This window comes from Pteropus alecto, unplaced genomic scaffold, assembly GCF_000325575.1.
Source record: "Pteropus alecto unplaced genomic scaffold, ASM32557v1 scaffold49, whole genome shotgun sequence".
Classification (NCBI taxonomy): domain Eukaryota; kingdom Metazoa; phylum Chordata; class Mammalia; order Chiroptera; family Pteropodidae; genus Pteropus; species Pteropus alecto.
In genome coordinates, this window is record NW_006443131.1 from 2,262,385 (window position 1) to 2,280,058 (window position 17,674).

General features: G+C 48.9%; 1 protein-coding gene across 1 annotated transcript in view; it reads left to right on the plus strand.

Moving 5' to 3' along the window:
* The first annotated feature begins 2,311 nt into the window (after positions 1-2,311).
* The window catches only part of SHE (Src homology 2 domain containing E), a 31,633-nt gene continuing 16,270 nt past the window's right edge, over positions 2,312-17,674 (plus strand). The window contains exon 1 of the mRNA XM_015598301.2: positions 2,312-2,452. Coding sequence (XP_015453787.1) covers positions 2,312-2,452 — 141 coding nt within the window. The remainder of the gene's footprint in view (positions 2,453-17,674) is intronic.

Sequence of the window (17,674 nt, forward strand, 5' to 3'; positions counted from 1 at the left end):
TGTATCTCAGTGGAGACGTCACCTCCTCAGAAAGAGGCCTAAGAACCACCTCTCACGCTTCATCGCTTCACCTGTTTTAATCCTCCGCCTGGTGCTTGTCACCTGGCGTTTTCCTTATGAATTGGATGATTGTAAGTCCCCTCCCGCTGGGACAATAGCACCATGAGAATGAGCATCACACTTGTCCTTTGACAATCAACTTGACCCCTGAGGTTGCCCCAGGGCCGAGGGAAAGGTGCCCGGGGCATCGAGGTCTCAGGCAGCATATGCTGAATGACGGATGAGATGGATGAGTGGGAGGGAGGGGGAGGGGAAGGAGGGAGAGAAAGGACCCAGGGTTTCCTCTTCTACACCGGGGATCACACCTGTGCTGGTGTGAACAGGCTGGTGTGAACGGGCTGGCATCCATCTGTTCAGGATGTTGCTTGGTACATGGTAGCAGTTGGAGTGTGACAGCTCTGGACAGGCTGCCTGGGCTTCTTCCTGCTTCCAGAACTGAGTGGCTCCTCGTGTCTGGGCTGGTTACCTGGCCCTGCACTCAGGACGGGGGAGTAACAGCGCCGGCCACCGTGATGCAGCCTTCACATGGCAAAGCGAGGCTGACGCGGCCTGCGGGGTGAGCCCGCGTGGCGGCAGCACCCCGCTGTCAACCGGTGAGGCCCAAGCAAACCGCCCCGTGAAGCCCGCGGCGCCTCCCGTGGACACCAGCGGAGCAAAGTGACTGTGCTGCTGTCCCCAGCCAAGCGCACGGAAGGTGCCTTTCCACTGAGACTCTGCGAAGACAGCTCTCAACACCAGCCCGAGAACCAATTACCAGCGGCGGCTTCAAGCTAAAAATGATTATTAATACAGAAACATTTTAATCCATTTGTGGTCTGTTATTCCCTAATGATTTAAGAGATAAATAGAAACAAGCCCGTTTTGACCGTTTGTGAAGTTAAGTTTCAGAGGAAAATCTACATGATTATCAACCAACCACCATGCAGGCACATGGCCCCGAAACAGATCCCAAATTCCGGGATGCGTGTAGGACGCAGAGGTGGCCACCTGGACACTACAGACGTCAGGGCAGCATCTCGACCTCTGCCAAGGCGGCCGCTGATGGTCGAGTTCTGCTGCCACTGCGTCACCGTCCCCCATGGGCCCAGATAAAGCACCAGCTGCTAACGACCTCGTCCCTTTGTCCTGGGACACGGAACCAGCTGGCCGAGTGTTCTGCGAGGTAGCCCGCTCCAGCATTACACTGTGAGGCTGGGCAGTGGGCAAGAAGGCAGAGGGCACACAAAGGTCAGAGGCCCGTATGCTCTGGGACAGAGGGCGTCCCTCGGTCCCCTGCACACCCCAGAAAGAAGCTCCCGGGGGCCGGCCGCACCTCACACTCAGAACGGTGGTGGCTCCCCAGCCTGAGAACCCCGAGCCTACTCATGGTCACACCCCTGGTCCCTTCCGGTCACCCCAGCCATCTCTTTTTAAGGCCCGTGGCCCTCCCTAGGGAACTGTACCTGGGGCCACGTGAAGGGCACACCTGGCGGAATGTGACATTACAGTGCTGACTGGCAACGGCTCCTCTCACCCAGTTACACACCTTGCACTTGTGTGTGCCAGGCACTGGGTGACAAAGGACGCGGAGCCCACGTGTAGTCGCCCCACAAACACTTATAAAACGTGCATGTTCCAGACAGACACAGCCACCACGGAGCTCACAGGCGACCAGCACACCAATGGGTGCCCCATGGAGGGGCGTCCCAAGGGCCCCGGACAGACACGAGGCCGGGGAGAGTGGAAACAGGGGTGACAGCTGAACCGAGATCTCAGTGAGGGGAGAAAGTGGACCCCGCAGACGGCGAGGGAAGAGGCTCCGGGCTGAAGACGCAGGTGGAGGCCTGGGTCGGGACATGCCTGGCGGGTCCGCCAAGCAGCGCTGAGCTGGTGTGACAAGACACATCCTGACCTGGGCCACCCGGGCCCTGGAAGCTGCTCTGCAGGGTCCCTTTAAAACTGAAACCCCGTGAGCGGGTGGACAAACGGGGCATGTCCGCACAGCGGGCCACCACTCAGCGATGAAGGGAACGGCCCGATGCCGCAGGACGCCGCACCCTCCGGATGAACCCCGACCGCGTCCGTTCTGCTGAGCGGAGCACGCCAGGCTCACAGCGGCGTGCAGCGGCTCCACGGACCAAAACCCTGGGAGAGGTGACTCATCCGAGGCGACAGGCAGCAGGCCAGCGGCTGCCCGGGGCCCCGCGGAGGGGACGCGAGAGAAACTTGTGGGCAGCGGAAACACTCTGCATTTGACTGTGACCTAGGTCACATGGCTGGAACACATACGCCACCGTTCATCAAGCTGGGTTCCTTTTACTTCATGAAGCTACATGCCAACGAAGTCGATGTTTTCATCTATTGGTTAAACCTGGTCATGTCGGTCCCTGCTGAGACCCTCCGCTACTATCATGTGACTGTGCAAACACCGATCGCTGCTGAATCAAGTTAGGTATTAGGATTGTTTTTATTCTCATACAGCCTTTGCCCCAGGGATTAAACGCTGCTTTTTTCCTCCCTCCATTTACCTGGGTTTCCTGAAACCTCTGGCTGTCTTCCCACACTCTTCACGACACCTCTCCAGTTTTTCATCTTCCTTCGTGCAAACATCGCCTTCAGCCTCACACCATCCTGCCGTTGGCTGGTGACGAATCGTCAGTCCTTTGTCACCACCTGGGAAGTCTCTGGCCCTCTTCTGGGTGGATCTCCTGCTCCCAGAGCGACTCGTCTTTTTTGGTTTATCGCTTCATTTTTTCGGAGCGCATCCCTCTGCAGCTTTCTGAGAACAGGTACACGGGGCATACGCTTTTGAGATCCTATGTCTCTGAACAAGGCTTTGCTCTGCCCACGTTCTAGACTGGTTTGATGAATGGATTTGGGTGGGGTTGGACGTCATCTTCCTGCAGAATTCGATAACACCATTTCGATGTGGAGTCTCGTTCCGAAGCTTTATCTCAGTATTCTAAAATATGTCTATAATGTGCCTTAGTGTTGGTTTTTATTTGCCCATTCGTTATCCTGAGCGCTGATTGGTTGCTTTCGATCTGAAAACTCCCGTCCTTCACTCCTGGGAGGGTTTGTGATGTCATTTGATACTTTCTTGCCCACGTTGACCCGAACTTTTCCTGAGCATTTATGTTGCACCTCTGAAGCCAATCCTTGAAAGATTCCAACTGATAAATCCTCTCCCCAAAGGGCACACCAAAAAGGATGTTTAAGTCCTACCCCCAGTACCTCAGAATGTGACTTCATTTGGGAATAAGCTCTTTAGAGAGGTCTTCGAGTTAAAATGAGGTCACTAGGGTATATCGTAGCCCAATATGAATGACCCTGTTCTTATGCAAAGAGGAAACTCGGGCACAGAGACAGACACGGAGGGAAGACAACGTAAAGACACGTAAGGAAAACGCCATGTGAGGACAGAAGATGCATCCGTAAGTCAGAGACCCTGGCAAACTACTGGAAGCTAGGAAGAGGCAAGGAACAACTCCCACAGGTTTCAGAGGGAGCCTTGTCCTGCAGACACCTTGATTGTGGACTTCTAGCCTCCAGAAGTGTAAGACAATAAATTTCTGTTGTTCTAAGCCACCCAGTTTGTGATATTTTGTTACAGTAGTCCGGGAAATCAATACAACACCCATTCATGATAAAAACTCTCAGAAACAGAAACAGAGAACTTCTCAACTTGATAAAGAATATCTAAAAAAAAAAAAAAAAAAAACTATAGATAACATTTCACTTTACTCTGAAAGACAGAATGCTTTCCACTCTATAGGGGAAAGGCAAGGATGTCCAGTCTCACTAACTCAACAGGGTGCTGGAAATTCTAGCCAGTGCTAAGACAAGAAAAAGTAACACAAGGCTTACAGATCAGAAAGGAAAAAAATAAAACTGACCCTGTTTGCAAACTACATGATTGTCTACAGAGAAAAATCCAAAAGAATCTAAAAACAAAACAAACAAACAAAAAAACCTCCTAGAATAGGTGAGTCCGGCAAGGTCACAAGATACAAGATAAATATACAAAAATCAACTGAATTTCTATATACTCCCGATGAACAAGTGGACACAGAAATAAAAATACAATGTATAATCACTCGAATAAAATGAAATACTTAAGTGTAAAGCTAACGAAACGTGCCAGGACTTGTCTGCTGAAAACTGGACAATGCCGACGAAAAAAAACAAAGCAGATCTCTGAATACGTGGACTATACACACCGTGTTCATGGACCGAAAGACCTGACCTATAATAAACATGCCGTTCTCCTTGAACTGACATGCAGGTTTAACCCAAGTCCTAGCAAAATCCCAGCAAAAGATTTCTGCAAGTATAGACGAGATTATTCTAAGATATATGTGCCAAGACCAAGGAACTAGCAGAGCTAAAACAATTCTGAAAAATAATAAAGTGGCAGGAATCGATCCACCCCATTTCAATACTTACAGCTACAGCACTGAAGCTGTGTGGGTGTGGCAGAGACACAGAAACCAATGGAACAAAACTGAACACAGAAACAAATATGCCCAACTGACTTTTGATAAAGCCGAAAAAGCAATTTAATGGAGGAAATACAGGCTTTCCGAAAAATGGTGCTGGAGCAACTGGACATCTACAGGCAAAAAAAATAAATAATAATAATAAATTCAACCTAAGTTTCCCAGCTTTTACAAAAATTCACTCAGAACAGATGTGGACTTAAAAAAAGGTAAAACTCTGTAACTTCCAGGAAAAAAAAAATAGAAGAAAATCTTCGGGATCTAGGGCTGGCCAATAATTTCTTAGACTTGGCAACAAAAGCACCGTTTACAAAAGAGGAAATAAAGAAAAGTGATAAATTGGACTCCATGAAAATTTAACTTTTGCTCTGCAAAAGAACCCTGTTAGGATGAGAAAGAGAGCTACAGAGTGGAAAATATTTGCAAACCACATATCCAACAAAAGACTAGTACCTAGAATACATAAAGAACTCTCAAAACTCGACAGCAAGAAAACGATCCCATTAGAACATGGACGAAAGCAATGGAGAGATAGTCCGTCAAAGAGGAGAGGCAGAGGGCAATAAGCACGCAAAAAGATGTTCAACCTCATCGGCATGAGGGAAATACCAATCCAAACCAGAATAAGATATCCCGGCACGCCTATCAGAATGGCTAAAATGAAAAACGTGACCACATCGAAGGCTGCGGCGGATGCAGAAAACCCCTCATACGTTCCCAGCAGGAAGGTAAAATGGTACGACCGCTCTGAAAACAGTTTGGCTGTTTCTCTAAAAAGTAAACGTGCAACGACCATACCGCTTGGCAATTGCAATTTGGGGGCATTTATCCCAAAGAAACACACAAACTCTGTACATGAATGTTTAGCAATTTTATTTGTCATAGCCGCAAACTGAACACCATCTAGATGTCCTTTGCCGGGTCGATGGTCAAACAAACGGCAGATCGTCCATACCATGGACTACTACTCAGCAATGAAAAGGGAAAAAAACATTGACATATGCAATAACCTGGACGAATCTCCAAAAAACTATGTTGAGTGGGAAAAGCCAGTTCCATAAGGTTACACAGTATATAATTCTACTTATATAACAGCCTTGAAATTATGAAATTGTAAAAACGGAGACCAGATCGGAGATGAGATCAGGTGTTGCCAGGGGTTAAGGTCGGGTCGGGGATGGAAGGGAAGTGGGGTGGCTCTAAAAAAAAAAGCAACATAAGGGAACCCGCTGTAAGGGAACCCGCTGTGAAGGAAATGTTGACTGTATCAGGGTCAAGATCCTGGCTGTGATTTTGTTTCAAGATGTTACTAAACTGGATAGAGTCCGCCCGGGTCTCTCTGTGTTGTTCCTTACAACTGCATGTGAATCTACAATGATCTCAAAATACAAAGTTTAACTGGGGCGGAGGACGAAGCTGGGTGGGGGGCGGGGAGGGGATGGGGAATGGGGGCAGGGAAGCATTCTTAGCTTGCCATCAGCATAAAAACGGGCAGTGGGCAGAATCTGAACTGGTAAACTCCTGATTCTTTGGGTCTCTCTGTGTTGTTCTTTACAACTTCAAGTGAATCTACAATGATCTCAAAATACAAAGTTTAACTGGGGCGGAGGACGAAGCTGGGTGGGGGGCGGGGAGGGGATGGGGAATGGGGGCAGGGAAGCATTCTTAGCTTGCCATCAGCATAAAAACGGGCAGTGGGCAGAATCTGAACTGGTAAACTCCTGATTCTTTGTTGGTCATATTATTGCAAATAATCTTCTCTCAGTTTGGGGCTTGAATTAATCTTTCTTTATATTATCTTTCAAAGAAGATAAATTTTTATTTTTAATTCATTTATTATTTTGGGGGGGCTTGAATTAATCTTTCTTTATATTATCTTTCAAAGAAGATAAATTTTTATTTTTAATTCATTTATTATTTTTTTTTTAAGTTAACTTTTTATGCCTTAACAAATCTTACTCTACTCTGAGGTCATAAAAATATTGTTCTATATTTTTTCCTGCGAGTTTTAGTTTTGTATTTCACGTTTCAGTTTCCGGTCCATCGAGATTTTAATTTCTGTGCGCGAGGTAAGGTAGGGGTATAATTGCACATTTTTCTACACGAATAAGCAATACAGTGTCCATCCTTTCACCAGAGATCTAGAACTCTACCAGAATCATAAGCAGTTCCACCATTAGCCTGGACCTCTTTTGGGGCTATATTTTATTGGCCAAACTGTCTAACCCTAGGCCAATACTACAATGCCTTCTAATAGGCCGAGGCCTCCTCCTTTTCAAAAAGAAGTGTCCTAAGTATTTGTAGGCTTTTGGTCTCCTGGATAAATTTTAGTCAGCCTGTCCCATTCCTGAGAAAACCTGTGGGAATTCTGATTGGAATTATACAGAATCAGTAGATCGATTTGGGGAAAAATAACTCTGCAATAACTCCTAGTGTACCTTTCTATCCATGAAACTGGCACTTTTTCTATTTAAGTCGCCCTTAAAGATTTCCGATAAAGTTTAGTTATTTCCCCCAGACAGGCCATGCTTTCCCTGGATTGATTCCTAGGTATCCTAATTTTTTAAATCGCTGTTATAAACAGTATATATTAAAACTTATTTTTTTATTAACTATTTTTTTCATTAACTATTCATGGCAAATACAAACGCAACTCATTTTGGTATACCTGATCTTCTATGTCCAAGCTACCTTGTTAAACTGTTATTCCTAATAATTTGTGTGTTACTTAAGTTTTTCTATGTAAAAAAAAAAAAAAAATCATCTGTGAATAACAAGTTTTCTCGTGGTACAAAACTTAAGCCTTTAGGTTAACTTTTCTTGTCTCAGTGAACAAAATTAGAACCCCCAGGATACCCCCAGGATATACTGAACCAAAGTGGTGGTGCCAGCACCCTTATCTCGTTCTGGTTTTAAAGAGAATGTTTATAACATTTCTCCATTAAAATCTTGTTTCCCGCAGAGGTTCGGCAGGTAGTCTTTGTCACGTTAAGAACAACCTATTGCTAGCTGCTGAGTCTTTATTTTTTTAAAACATAAACTAGTGAATTTTATCGAGTGCTTTCACTCTGCCCATTCAAGATGGTCTTATGTTTTCAACCTCTAATCTGTTCATGTAAAGATGTTTATAGTTTTTCAAATATTAACCTGCTTTTGTATTTTGGGGGAGGAGGGTTGGAAAACAACTTGTCATGATATAGTACCTTCATTAGGCCACTACTGACTTCTTTTTCCCAATATTTTGCTTAGAAACATCACGTGTATATTCATGAGTGAAACCAGCTCACAGTTTTTCTTTCTTATGCTGTCCTGTCTGGTTGAGATCAAGGTTATACTGGCCTCACAGAGTGAATCAAGGGGAATCTTTCTTATTTTATTCTTTGGAAGAATTTAGATAATATTGGAACTTTCTGTTCCTTGAAAATTTGGTAAAATTTACCTATAAAACAATCTGGGCCTGGCATTTTCTTTGTGAGAAGTCTATAAACGATGAGTCGACTGCTTTATGGTTATAGGACTCCTAAGGTTCTTAAATTTGTTTTAAAAGTGATATTCTTTAAGAAATGCACCCATTTCTTCAAATTTTGTTGGATCTATAGTGATGATCTTTTTCATTACTGATATTCATTTATGCCCTTGCACATTTACTTGATTATTATTACCGAAAATTCTTCTATCTTCCTATTTCGTTAATCTCTTTAAAGAATGAACTTTGGCTCTATTGATACCTTCAATTGTACCTGTTTTTTACGCTTTATTTTTCCTCCAGGCTTTAAGCACTGATCAGAATTCAGCGTAAGCCTTGCCCTGGAGAAGCTTCCAGTTGAGCAGAACACACACAAGTGACCTCCCGTCCACCCGCAGGTGGAGTGAGGTCTGAGGGAGGCGGAGGGCAGCGTGCAAGGGGGTGTAAATCCGGCTCGGTTCAGCCTTTGCGTGGCTTCCCCCCGACTTTCCGCCGGGCGGCCGGGCCCCCACCGCCCAGGGGCGGGGCGCCTTCCCCTTCCTGGACGCTCCTCGGCACCGCACACGCTCCGCCCCCTTTCTTTGAGCCAACGTCTAACCCTGATGCCCTTTGGAGTTACACCCTATTTTTCCTCTTTTCCTCCAGACTTGTAGAAAGAGCGGTCCCCACCTAATGGCCCGGCTTCCTCGCCGCCACCGCCCGCGTTTGGCTGCTGTTCCTGCCCTGCTGGAAAGGCCGCCTTGAAGGTCACAGAGGGGCAGGCGGCTCTGTGGGCCACCGCCCTCGACGGCCACCTGCGCCGCGCCGCCCCCGCCTCTTTCCTGCTCCCCACCAGCACACTACGCTTGAAAATCCCACAGCCAGGATGAACACCGATTTTTCCCTAGGAAATTCTGTTTTGGAGAAAAATGTATACTATTTATACACTCTTCCTTTAAAAACAGTTTTTACCAATCTAAAGTCACTTTGTTGGCTGAGGAATGTAGAAATGCATTATGCATAACTCCTTTTTCTCAGTCTTCGTGTTTATATTACATTTAAATTCAAATTTTCTAATTTGCTTTACTTTTAAATATTTAATGTTTATTACACGTGAATCTATGAGATGCTGAGCAACAAGCAGTTCGTGAGAACAAGCTTAGCATTTTCCGTGTGTAAAGCACTTTCATTACCTCGCTCCATCTCGTCTTTAAAGCCGCCCTGTGAAGACACATCCTGTCCTCATTCTCAGAGGCATAAACTAAGGATCAGAGAGGCCGAGTGACTTCCCTGAGATTACACGGCCAATTTAGACTCGGGATTGGAACCCAGAGCTTCTAAATCCTACGTTCTTTTCTTTAAATCATGCGGAACGACGGCTTTCCTCTCTTCGGGTTTTACCATTATTAAAGTAAAATAGGAAACTATCGCGTTTTTGTCGCTTCTCCAGCAGATGTCAGGGAACCACAGCCTTGGGCCAAAGCCGACCCACTGCCTGTTTTATAAATAAAGTTTTATTGGAACACAGCCACACAGTCATTTCCTTCCTGTCTAGGCTGCTTTCACCCCGTGACGGCAGAGTCGAGTATTTGCGACAGAGACATATGACCTGCAGCGGTAAAAAATATTTTCTCTTTGTGAACGACCGCCGCAATGCCGGCCCACCCCGGGCGAACATCGGCATCTCTGGAGCTGGGATTAAAGCGTCGATATCTTTTAAAAGCTGCCCAGATGATTTTCATATGCAGCCGAGGTCCAAAGCGACCGTTCCGTGGTATCAGGCAGAGCGGGGAAGTACCAGCTTTCAGAAATGTGCCTGAGAGTGAGAAGAACCGCCACCAGCACACGTGCACACACGCGAATACCAAAAAAAACAACAACCCTGCCGGCATCTTTATGTCCATGGGACGTCAACCAGTGTCGTCACAGGCCACCCCATCGGCAGATGCCGCCATCGTTGATAACCGCTGCCAGGAACTCCTCGAATCCGCAACTCGCCCCGTGACTTCTTTTCTATAGCACTTGGCCCCCCGTGGCCACGAGACATGCATTCCAAGACCCCCTCCGGTGGATGCCCATAACAGCGGATGGTACCAAACCCTAAATATCCTTTCCCTCTAAGTACGTACCTCTGATCAAGTTTAATTTATAAATTAGACACGATGAGATAAATGAAAATAACAAGATAGAACAATTACAACCACACGCTATCATGAATATGGACTCTCTCTCCGAGAACCCTATTGTGGACACACCGAAGGGACAGTGGGCATCCCAAGCGGGACACTGCAGGGCTTCATCACGCTGCTCTGACCGAGGCACAGTGTAAAACTTATGAATTGTTTCTTTCTGGAATTTTCCATTTAATACCTTCAGACTGCGGCTGACTGCAGGTGACTAAAGCTGCAGAAGGCAACATTGCACATGAAGGGAGACTACTGTAATTTAATTTGTTCACTTAAAAGGTTTTTGATCGACTACAGATTTGACAAGAGGCTTGGCGCACTGAGCCAAAACCGCCTCACGCCCCTTAGAGAATCCGTTACATTTCCCTTTAAATCAGGGAACTAACTCAGTAGAACTTTTTAAATTACAAAAGCATTAAATGTTTATTACAGGAGAGTTCAGAAATATGGACAAGCAAAATCGAAGTCCTGCCTGGAATTCACCACCAAGGCATGAGCACCGCACATCTGTGCAAAGATTATGGGCTCGTGCTGTACCTTCTGCTCTGTGACCTATTTCACTTAATACGTTCCTTTCAATCACTACCAAGAATGTCATTTACAGGATCTCTAGCCTACCATGAATTGTGGCATCAGCATTTAAAGACCACTGACGTTGTGCCAGACAGGTAGGTTATATGGTTACCTACATGCCACATAATGCTACAGCAATGTAGCAGCTGGATGACCACAAGCGTCAATGAAGATACCTGAATTCGAGCTGCAGCTGGTGGGTGTATGGGTCAGTCTCCCCTCCTGTGTGGCCCTGATCCCGGATCCAGGCACAAGTCCTAAACACACTCACATACGTGCAGACGGACACGCGTGCGAGCTGTTTCACTGAAGCCCTGTTTGAAGCAGCAAGAACTGGGAAGGTATTAGTTCAAACCACGTGGAAACGATGCTTCGGCGGATGAGCAAAGCAACTCCATGCGGTACCTGAGCATCTGAATGCCGACTGGCATGTCTGCGCCAACACGGATGTATTTCTAAAAACACACACGCACACAGAGAAGAGAAAGGGTCCAACAGCTGCCTCCCCGTCACCCGAGCTCCCGCCCTCCTAGGACACACCTGGACCCCACCATCACCAACGAGCACGCCGACCTCTATCAGATTCAGTTCCTTCCACTCACAGTTTGTTTCTTCATGAATCTGGTTTTCTACTATATCGTTGGTTAATGTTTAGCTTGAGCTTCCCAGACCCTGCAGGTAATACACACTTAAACCCCAATTCACGTAAAACCAGGCCTACCGTTTTATATCCTTAGGAAGATTGCTAGCCCCACGAGCCCACCAATATCCAGGCTGAGACAGAACGGCTTCCCGAACAGCAGCCCGGGCCACTGAGCGAAAGCTTTGTGGTTCACACTATCACTGAGGGCTCCACCTTTCAAGGATCTTGCCCTTGAGTTGGCGTCATTTGCCACCGGCCTCCTCGCGCAGACCCAAGAAGTCATCTCCCGTCCTAACAGAGATGTCACAACCTAGCCCTTTGGTTTCTGAGGCAGGCAAAGACCCCGGGGCACTGGCCAGGCTCTTCCGGGCTTCAGTTACCCGCTTATCTGGGGCCTTCTTATTCTTCCTTACTTTCTTAGGTCTCGGCTACGCATCTAAACGTGATGTTTCTTATATTTTACCCTCTATTTCCAAGTATTGTCTTGTGAGACGATTTTCGGGTTCTCCATTCTATTGCGATTATGGAAACAGAAGGCATATGGACGTTTTCAATCCGCCTGGCATCATGCAGGTTGCTCATATACTCAGCAAAAACAGTTTCAGAAAACTGGCGAGGAAAGAAGCGAACGAGTGAGTCCAAGAGTAAACGAGTGACAGATTTCGAGACTCAGCACAAAGCCACAGAGAGCACATGCCGAATGGCATAAGGACACAGACAGAGAGATCAACGGGTTTTGAAAGAAGGTCTGCAGAGATGGCAGAGCTTCTAATACCTGTCCCCCACCCCCGACGCTGCAGGGACCGCCTGCACGGGCTCCTGTCCCCGCTTCGGTGTCAGGAGCTGGTGATGGCAGCCTGCCAAGACTGGGGAGGGAACAGGCACCAAGACTCCCCCACCCCACCCCTCTGATTGAATAGGATTTCATTTATCGGGTCAAAAAAAAAAATGACTTCGTTGTCAGGTAAAAACATCACGGGTCCATCATTTACGATGGTGAGTTATTGCATGTCTCATTGACTATGCGGTTTGGGGGCAGGTGGACATGGATGCGACGCTTGGCTAACCATTCACGGGGGCTGCGCACCCGTCCCCCTTACAGCCTCTGCTGCCACATCTCCACGATGAGGACACCACCCGCCACCCAGAGGCAGAACAAGAATAAAACCGCACGAATGGAGCGTTTATCCTGTTGCCCGGAGCTTGCACGATAACTGACGTATAGTAAGTGGGATCAAAGGAACAGGGCAGAGAAGATTGAGTTTAACCGATTGGCCAGGGGGCGCGGAGACCAGGAAGTTTTTGAAAAATGTTGAGCATCCAACAGGGGCTCCACGAAGTTTAGCTTCTTGGGTCCGCCTGCCAAGATTAAGCTCCTTGAGCACGAACACTTGGTTCTCGCTAAGCAGAGTGCGTGGAGGGTTTTAACCAGAGAGGGGACATCGGCACGACTGGGTATTTTAGAAAGATCAGCTCGGAGATGGTGGCGGGTGAAACGGAAGAAAGTAAGACTTAAAGAGCAGCGTGGAGGTGGGACCGCGACGCAGCAGCGACGGGCCTGCGCGTGGCGAGCAGGCGGACGCGGTGGCCACGGCCGCGGAACCGTGGCGGCTGACCGAGTGGGAGCAGAATCGAGGTGGATGCCAAGTTTCACACGTGAACAGAAGCCGAGTAATTAAGACGCAGGTGTAGCCGGAGGGTCCCAGCACCAACCAACCTCCCAGCTAACTCACGTGGGGACTTCCGCCCCTCCAACCTCGGGGAGGGTGGGAAGTCCCTGCCGCTCCGGGACCTGCCAGATGCCGGTCTCAGGTCTCAGTGTCGTACCTCACAAACCCGACCCCTCAAAAGGAGTGTGGGCGAGAGAGGCAGGGCCCTGCACAAGCCCCGCCCCTTCCCCACCCCGCCCACCTGCCTCCTCCCAGACACAGGTGCCAGGCCGGGAAGCCCTCCTCCTCCTCCTCCGGGCCTTCTGTATCGTTAAGGTCAGAGCACAGTTAGGGTTAGGGCCAAAGGCCAGAAAGGCCGGAGGGCCCCTAAGCTCCGGGCAGGGCGAGGCGGGGCGAGGGGCGGGGCGGCGTGGGGCAGGGTGCCCTGTGCGGGTGCCCTGTGCCCTTGTTTGTCACAGAGGGGTCCACTGACATGCTGCAGCCTCTTCTTACCAGCAGAGCCTCCTGCAAAGCCAAGCGGACACAGCTAGAGGGCGCCCCGCCAGCACAGAACCAGGGAGTGGGTGCCTGACACAGGTGAAGCGCTGGGTCCCACAGACTGTCCCCCACCCCACCCACCCGCTTCAGCCACCAGTCACCTGCAAACCCAGGTTCTCTCTGACCTGTGCTTCTTGCTGGCTATGGATTGGGGTTCCCGAGACCCCCTCCTTGGGACCCGTCAGTTTGCTAGAGCAGCTCCCAGGTTTCCGAGAAACACTTCATTCACGAGGTGAGCGGTTAACTGCGCAAGCATGCAACTCACAGCAGCCCAATGGCAGGGGTGGGTGACAGGGCCGAGGCCTGGGGAAGGGGCACGGAGCTCCCGGGTCCTCCACGTGCACCGGGCCCCCCCGTATCTCCACGTGTCTGCCAACCCGGCCGCTCTCCGAACCCCGTCCCTGGGGTTTCACGGAGGCCTCCTTACCCAGGCGTGGCTGATTGAATCATCGGCCGCTGGCGACTGACTCAATGGCCAGCCTTTCTTCCTTGGGGTCGGGTAGAAAGAAGGGTGGACGATGGAAAGTTCCGACCCTCTCGACCCCTGGTTGGGTGCCCTGGCAACCAGCCTCCTTCCTTCCGTCACCTCGGGGCTTTCCAAGAGTCACCTCGTTACCCCCACAAAGACGCCGTTAGCCCTGTCCTCACCTAGGAAATCCCTGGGGTTTGGGAGGTCTGCGCCAGCGCGGGGCAGAGCGCAAACGTGTGTTCCTTGTTAGACCTGTGGATGACGAAGGGGCCGCGCGGGCCCTACAGACGCAAGAGACCAAGAGTAACCACACGGGGTGACCTGAACACGAAAATTCCTAACTGGTCACGATGGGTGGTCCTGTCCTAGGCCTGTGGCCTCCTTGACAAAGGTCGGCCTTTACCTGAAGTGTCTGCCTACCAGTCTTTTTGCATCTAAGATAACAGACCTTCCAAAGGTCAGAGTCGTCTCCTCCTCCAGACCCCTCAGGGCACAACCTCCCACCAGAGCACAGAGCCCCTCACTGTCCTCTGGTCCCCGAGACCATCTCTCTGTGTAAACATCACCTGGCCTGCACCCGCAGGTGTAGGAGAAGTGCCTGTCCCTCCGTTTTGCTTTTTATCCCGCCCCAGAGACACCCCAGCCCCCCGGCTTTCCCTCACCCCCTTAATCCACCACCAGTGGATTTTATGTGAGCCTCCCTACGTCTCGTCCTTTGATTCTAACGTATAAAATAAGCTGCAAAACCGCCATTCTCCGGAGAGTTTTCTCGATCCGTTGAGATTTTGCTTCCAGGCAGTTGTCGTCAGTTTGGCTCAGATAAACTCAAAAATACTCTACAGTTTTGGCCGTTTCTTACGTCGACATGAATCACAGTGTCACAACTACGAACATGTTAGTTCCATGGCTGGAGGACTTAAGGATGCAGATGACCTTAAAATAGAGATTAGCCAGGTGGGCCCAATGTCGTGACCTCAGGAGTCCCTAACAGTGGGAGAGGGAGGGAGGGGGAGCCACGGGTCAGGGGGAGAGGTGTGACAGCAGATGCAAATGAAGGTGATGCATGATGGGAAGACCACGACCGCTGCTGCTGGCTTTCAACACGAAGCAAAGAGGAAGGGGGCTCGAACCAGGGAGGCGGGCGCCTCCGGAAGCCGGAAAAGGCCGGGGGTTCTATCCTGGAGGCCCTGCCGACACCTTGATTTTAGCCCAGCGAGACATGGGTCTGACCTCCGGAACTGTAGGCTGGATTGTTTAAGCCACTAAACAAGCGGTAATTTGTTACAACAGCAAATAGAATATACAGTTACTACGCGCGACTTTAAAACCACACCCGCCCTGGCACAGCATCCAGACTGCGGCTAGGACGGGGCCTTCGGAGTTGGAGAAATGCGGCTCGAGTCGGCCCGAACGGGAATCAGAACCCCCAGGCCCCAGGGCAGGTGGGGGAAACGTCATCTTATGCTGAAAGCACTAGCGCCATACTAAGGGCCCAGCAAATCAGAGCCATTAGCTTTCTCTCTATGGATTCCACCTTCCCTATGACCCTGCGAGTTATCTTCCTGTTTTACAGTTGGGAAAGGCGAAGCTGAAGGACATCAGATGATTTGCTTAAATTATAACAAATACTGTGATGCCGGAGCCTTGACTCTTTTCCTGCCCATAAGAAGGCAGTCACCGTCATTTTAAAGGTTCTTTCTTTCCTTTCCTTTAGGAGAAACATAAATGAAAACATTAAATTTTAAAAGAAAATGATAACTCTTTCCTCTAAATTGTTCCCAGCTGTGGGAGGAAATAACCATTTTAGCGCAACTTAAATAGAACTAAAAGTGGTTAAGATCATTAAAAGATGTAAGCAGAGATAAATAAAAAGGTTTATGGGCAGAATCGGGGCCACAGGTGTTAGTCCCAATTTCCCAGTAATCCCCAGAAAAGTCCATGGGATTCTAGAACAGGGCGGGCACCAACACCTCCCAAGCAAAGGCTCGGCATAAATCTTTCAAAGATGCCTTTAAGGGGTGCTAAGCAGCTAATTAATACACAGTCTCGTTCAATTCGCACAGAAACGCCAGGAGCTAGACCACCCCACGGCACGGATGGAGTCCCAGAGGCTCAGAGACAACCTGGTAATTCATCCGAGATCACTTACTCTATGCTCATAAACGGAGAAGCCCGTTTTTGGAATCTGGACGTATAACTCCGAAGTCGTGAGCTTCCACCCTAGGGCTTGGTCTGGAAAAGTATCTTATTTGTGTTTTAAAAGAAACCAAGGCTATGTAAAGAACTACGATTCAATGACAAGGAGATGAATAAACCAATTAAGAAGTGTGCAAACCAAGGACATTTCTCCGAAGATATACACAAATGGCCAATAAGCACATGAGAAGATGCTCACCATCTGCCATGAGGGAAATGCACACAGCAAAGCCACAATGACACCGCCTCTCGCCGCTGGGATGGCTGTAATGAAAGGAACAGACGATAAGCATTGAGGATGTGGAGAAACGGGAACCTTTCTACATTGCTGGTGGAGTGTAAAATGATGTAGCCACTTTGCAAAACAGTTTGGCAGTTTCTCAAAAAGTTCAACGGAAAACTCCATTCAACCCAGCAAATTCCGCTCCTGGGTATCTACTTAGGAGAAATTAAAACATAGGTCCACACGAAGACTCGTTCGCAAATGGTCCTAGCAGCATTGTTCGAATTAGCCAAATTGGAAACAACCCCAAACGCCCAACGCGTGATTCATGAACGGATAAATAAAATGCCGGACCTCCGCATAATGGAATATTATTCGGCAATATAAAAGGAATGACGTCTTGATAAATGCCACAGCCCGGGTGAATCCCAAAAACGTGACGCTGCAAGAAGTAAGGTGCAATGGCCATATACGGTTGTGACGCCACTTACAGAAAAGTCCAAAATAGACAAATCTGTAGAGACAGAAAGTAGGTCAGGGGCCGCCCGGGGAGGAAGGGGGGACAGGGCAGTAGGGCATAAGGTTTCCTTGTGAGGGAGATAAAATTAGGCGGTGCTGGTGGTTTACTGTAAATATACTAATACCTTTGAATCATGCACTTAAAACAGGTGAATTTTATAGTGCGTAAATTATATCTCAATTTTATTTATTTATTTTTTTTTTTTGGCAAAAGTAAGATACATTTTCAAGAACGGCTGGTGTAAGCGAGCATTCCCTTTGCCGACCCAGCTCACACACCACCACGCACACCAATGACGCCCATGGTTGGCCGAATCGCTCGGTGCCCGGGGCTCGTATGGGAGGCTTTCGAACGGACTGCATGAGCCTCTGCGGCACGTTTAGCTTTTTAAGCTAAAACGTTTTAAAACTGCTTCGAAAGGGAGGGGGATGGCAGAGGCCTCCTTTAAAGTCAAGTTCTGCACAAAGCGCTCCCCGTCCGCACAGCGTCACTCTGTCCTCCCCCATCCGCTGACCCACCGCAAGACGCTGCAGACGCCCCTGGCGCGGGCAGGCGACCAGCCCCGGAGGTGACGGCGCGCCCTGCCACCCCAGAGTGGAAAGTGGGGTGCGGTTCCCACGACGGCCTCCCGACGCCCCTGCCCCCGCCACCCTTCGCCCCGCAGCAGCGACGCT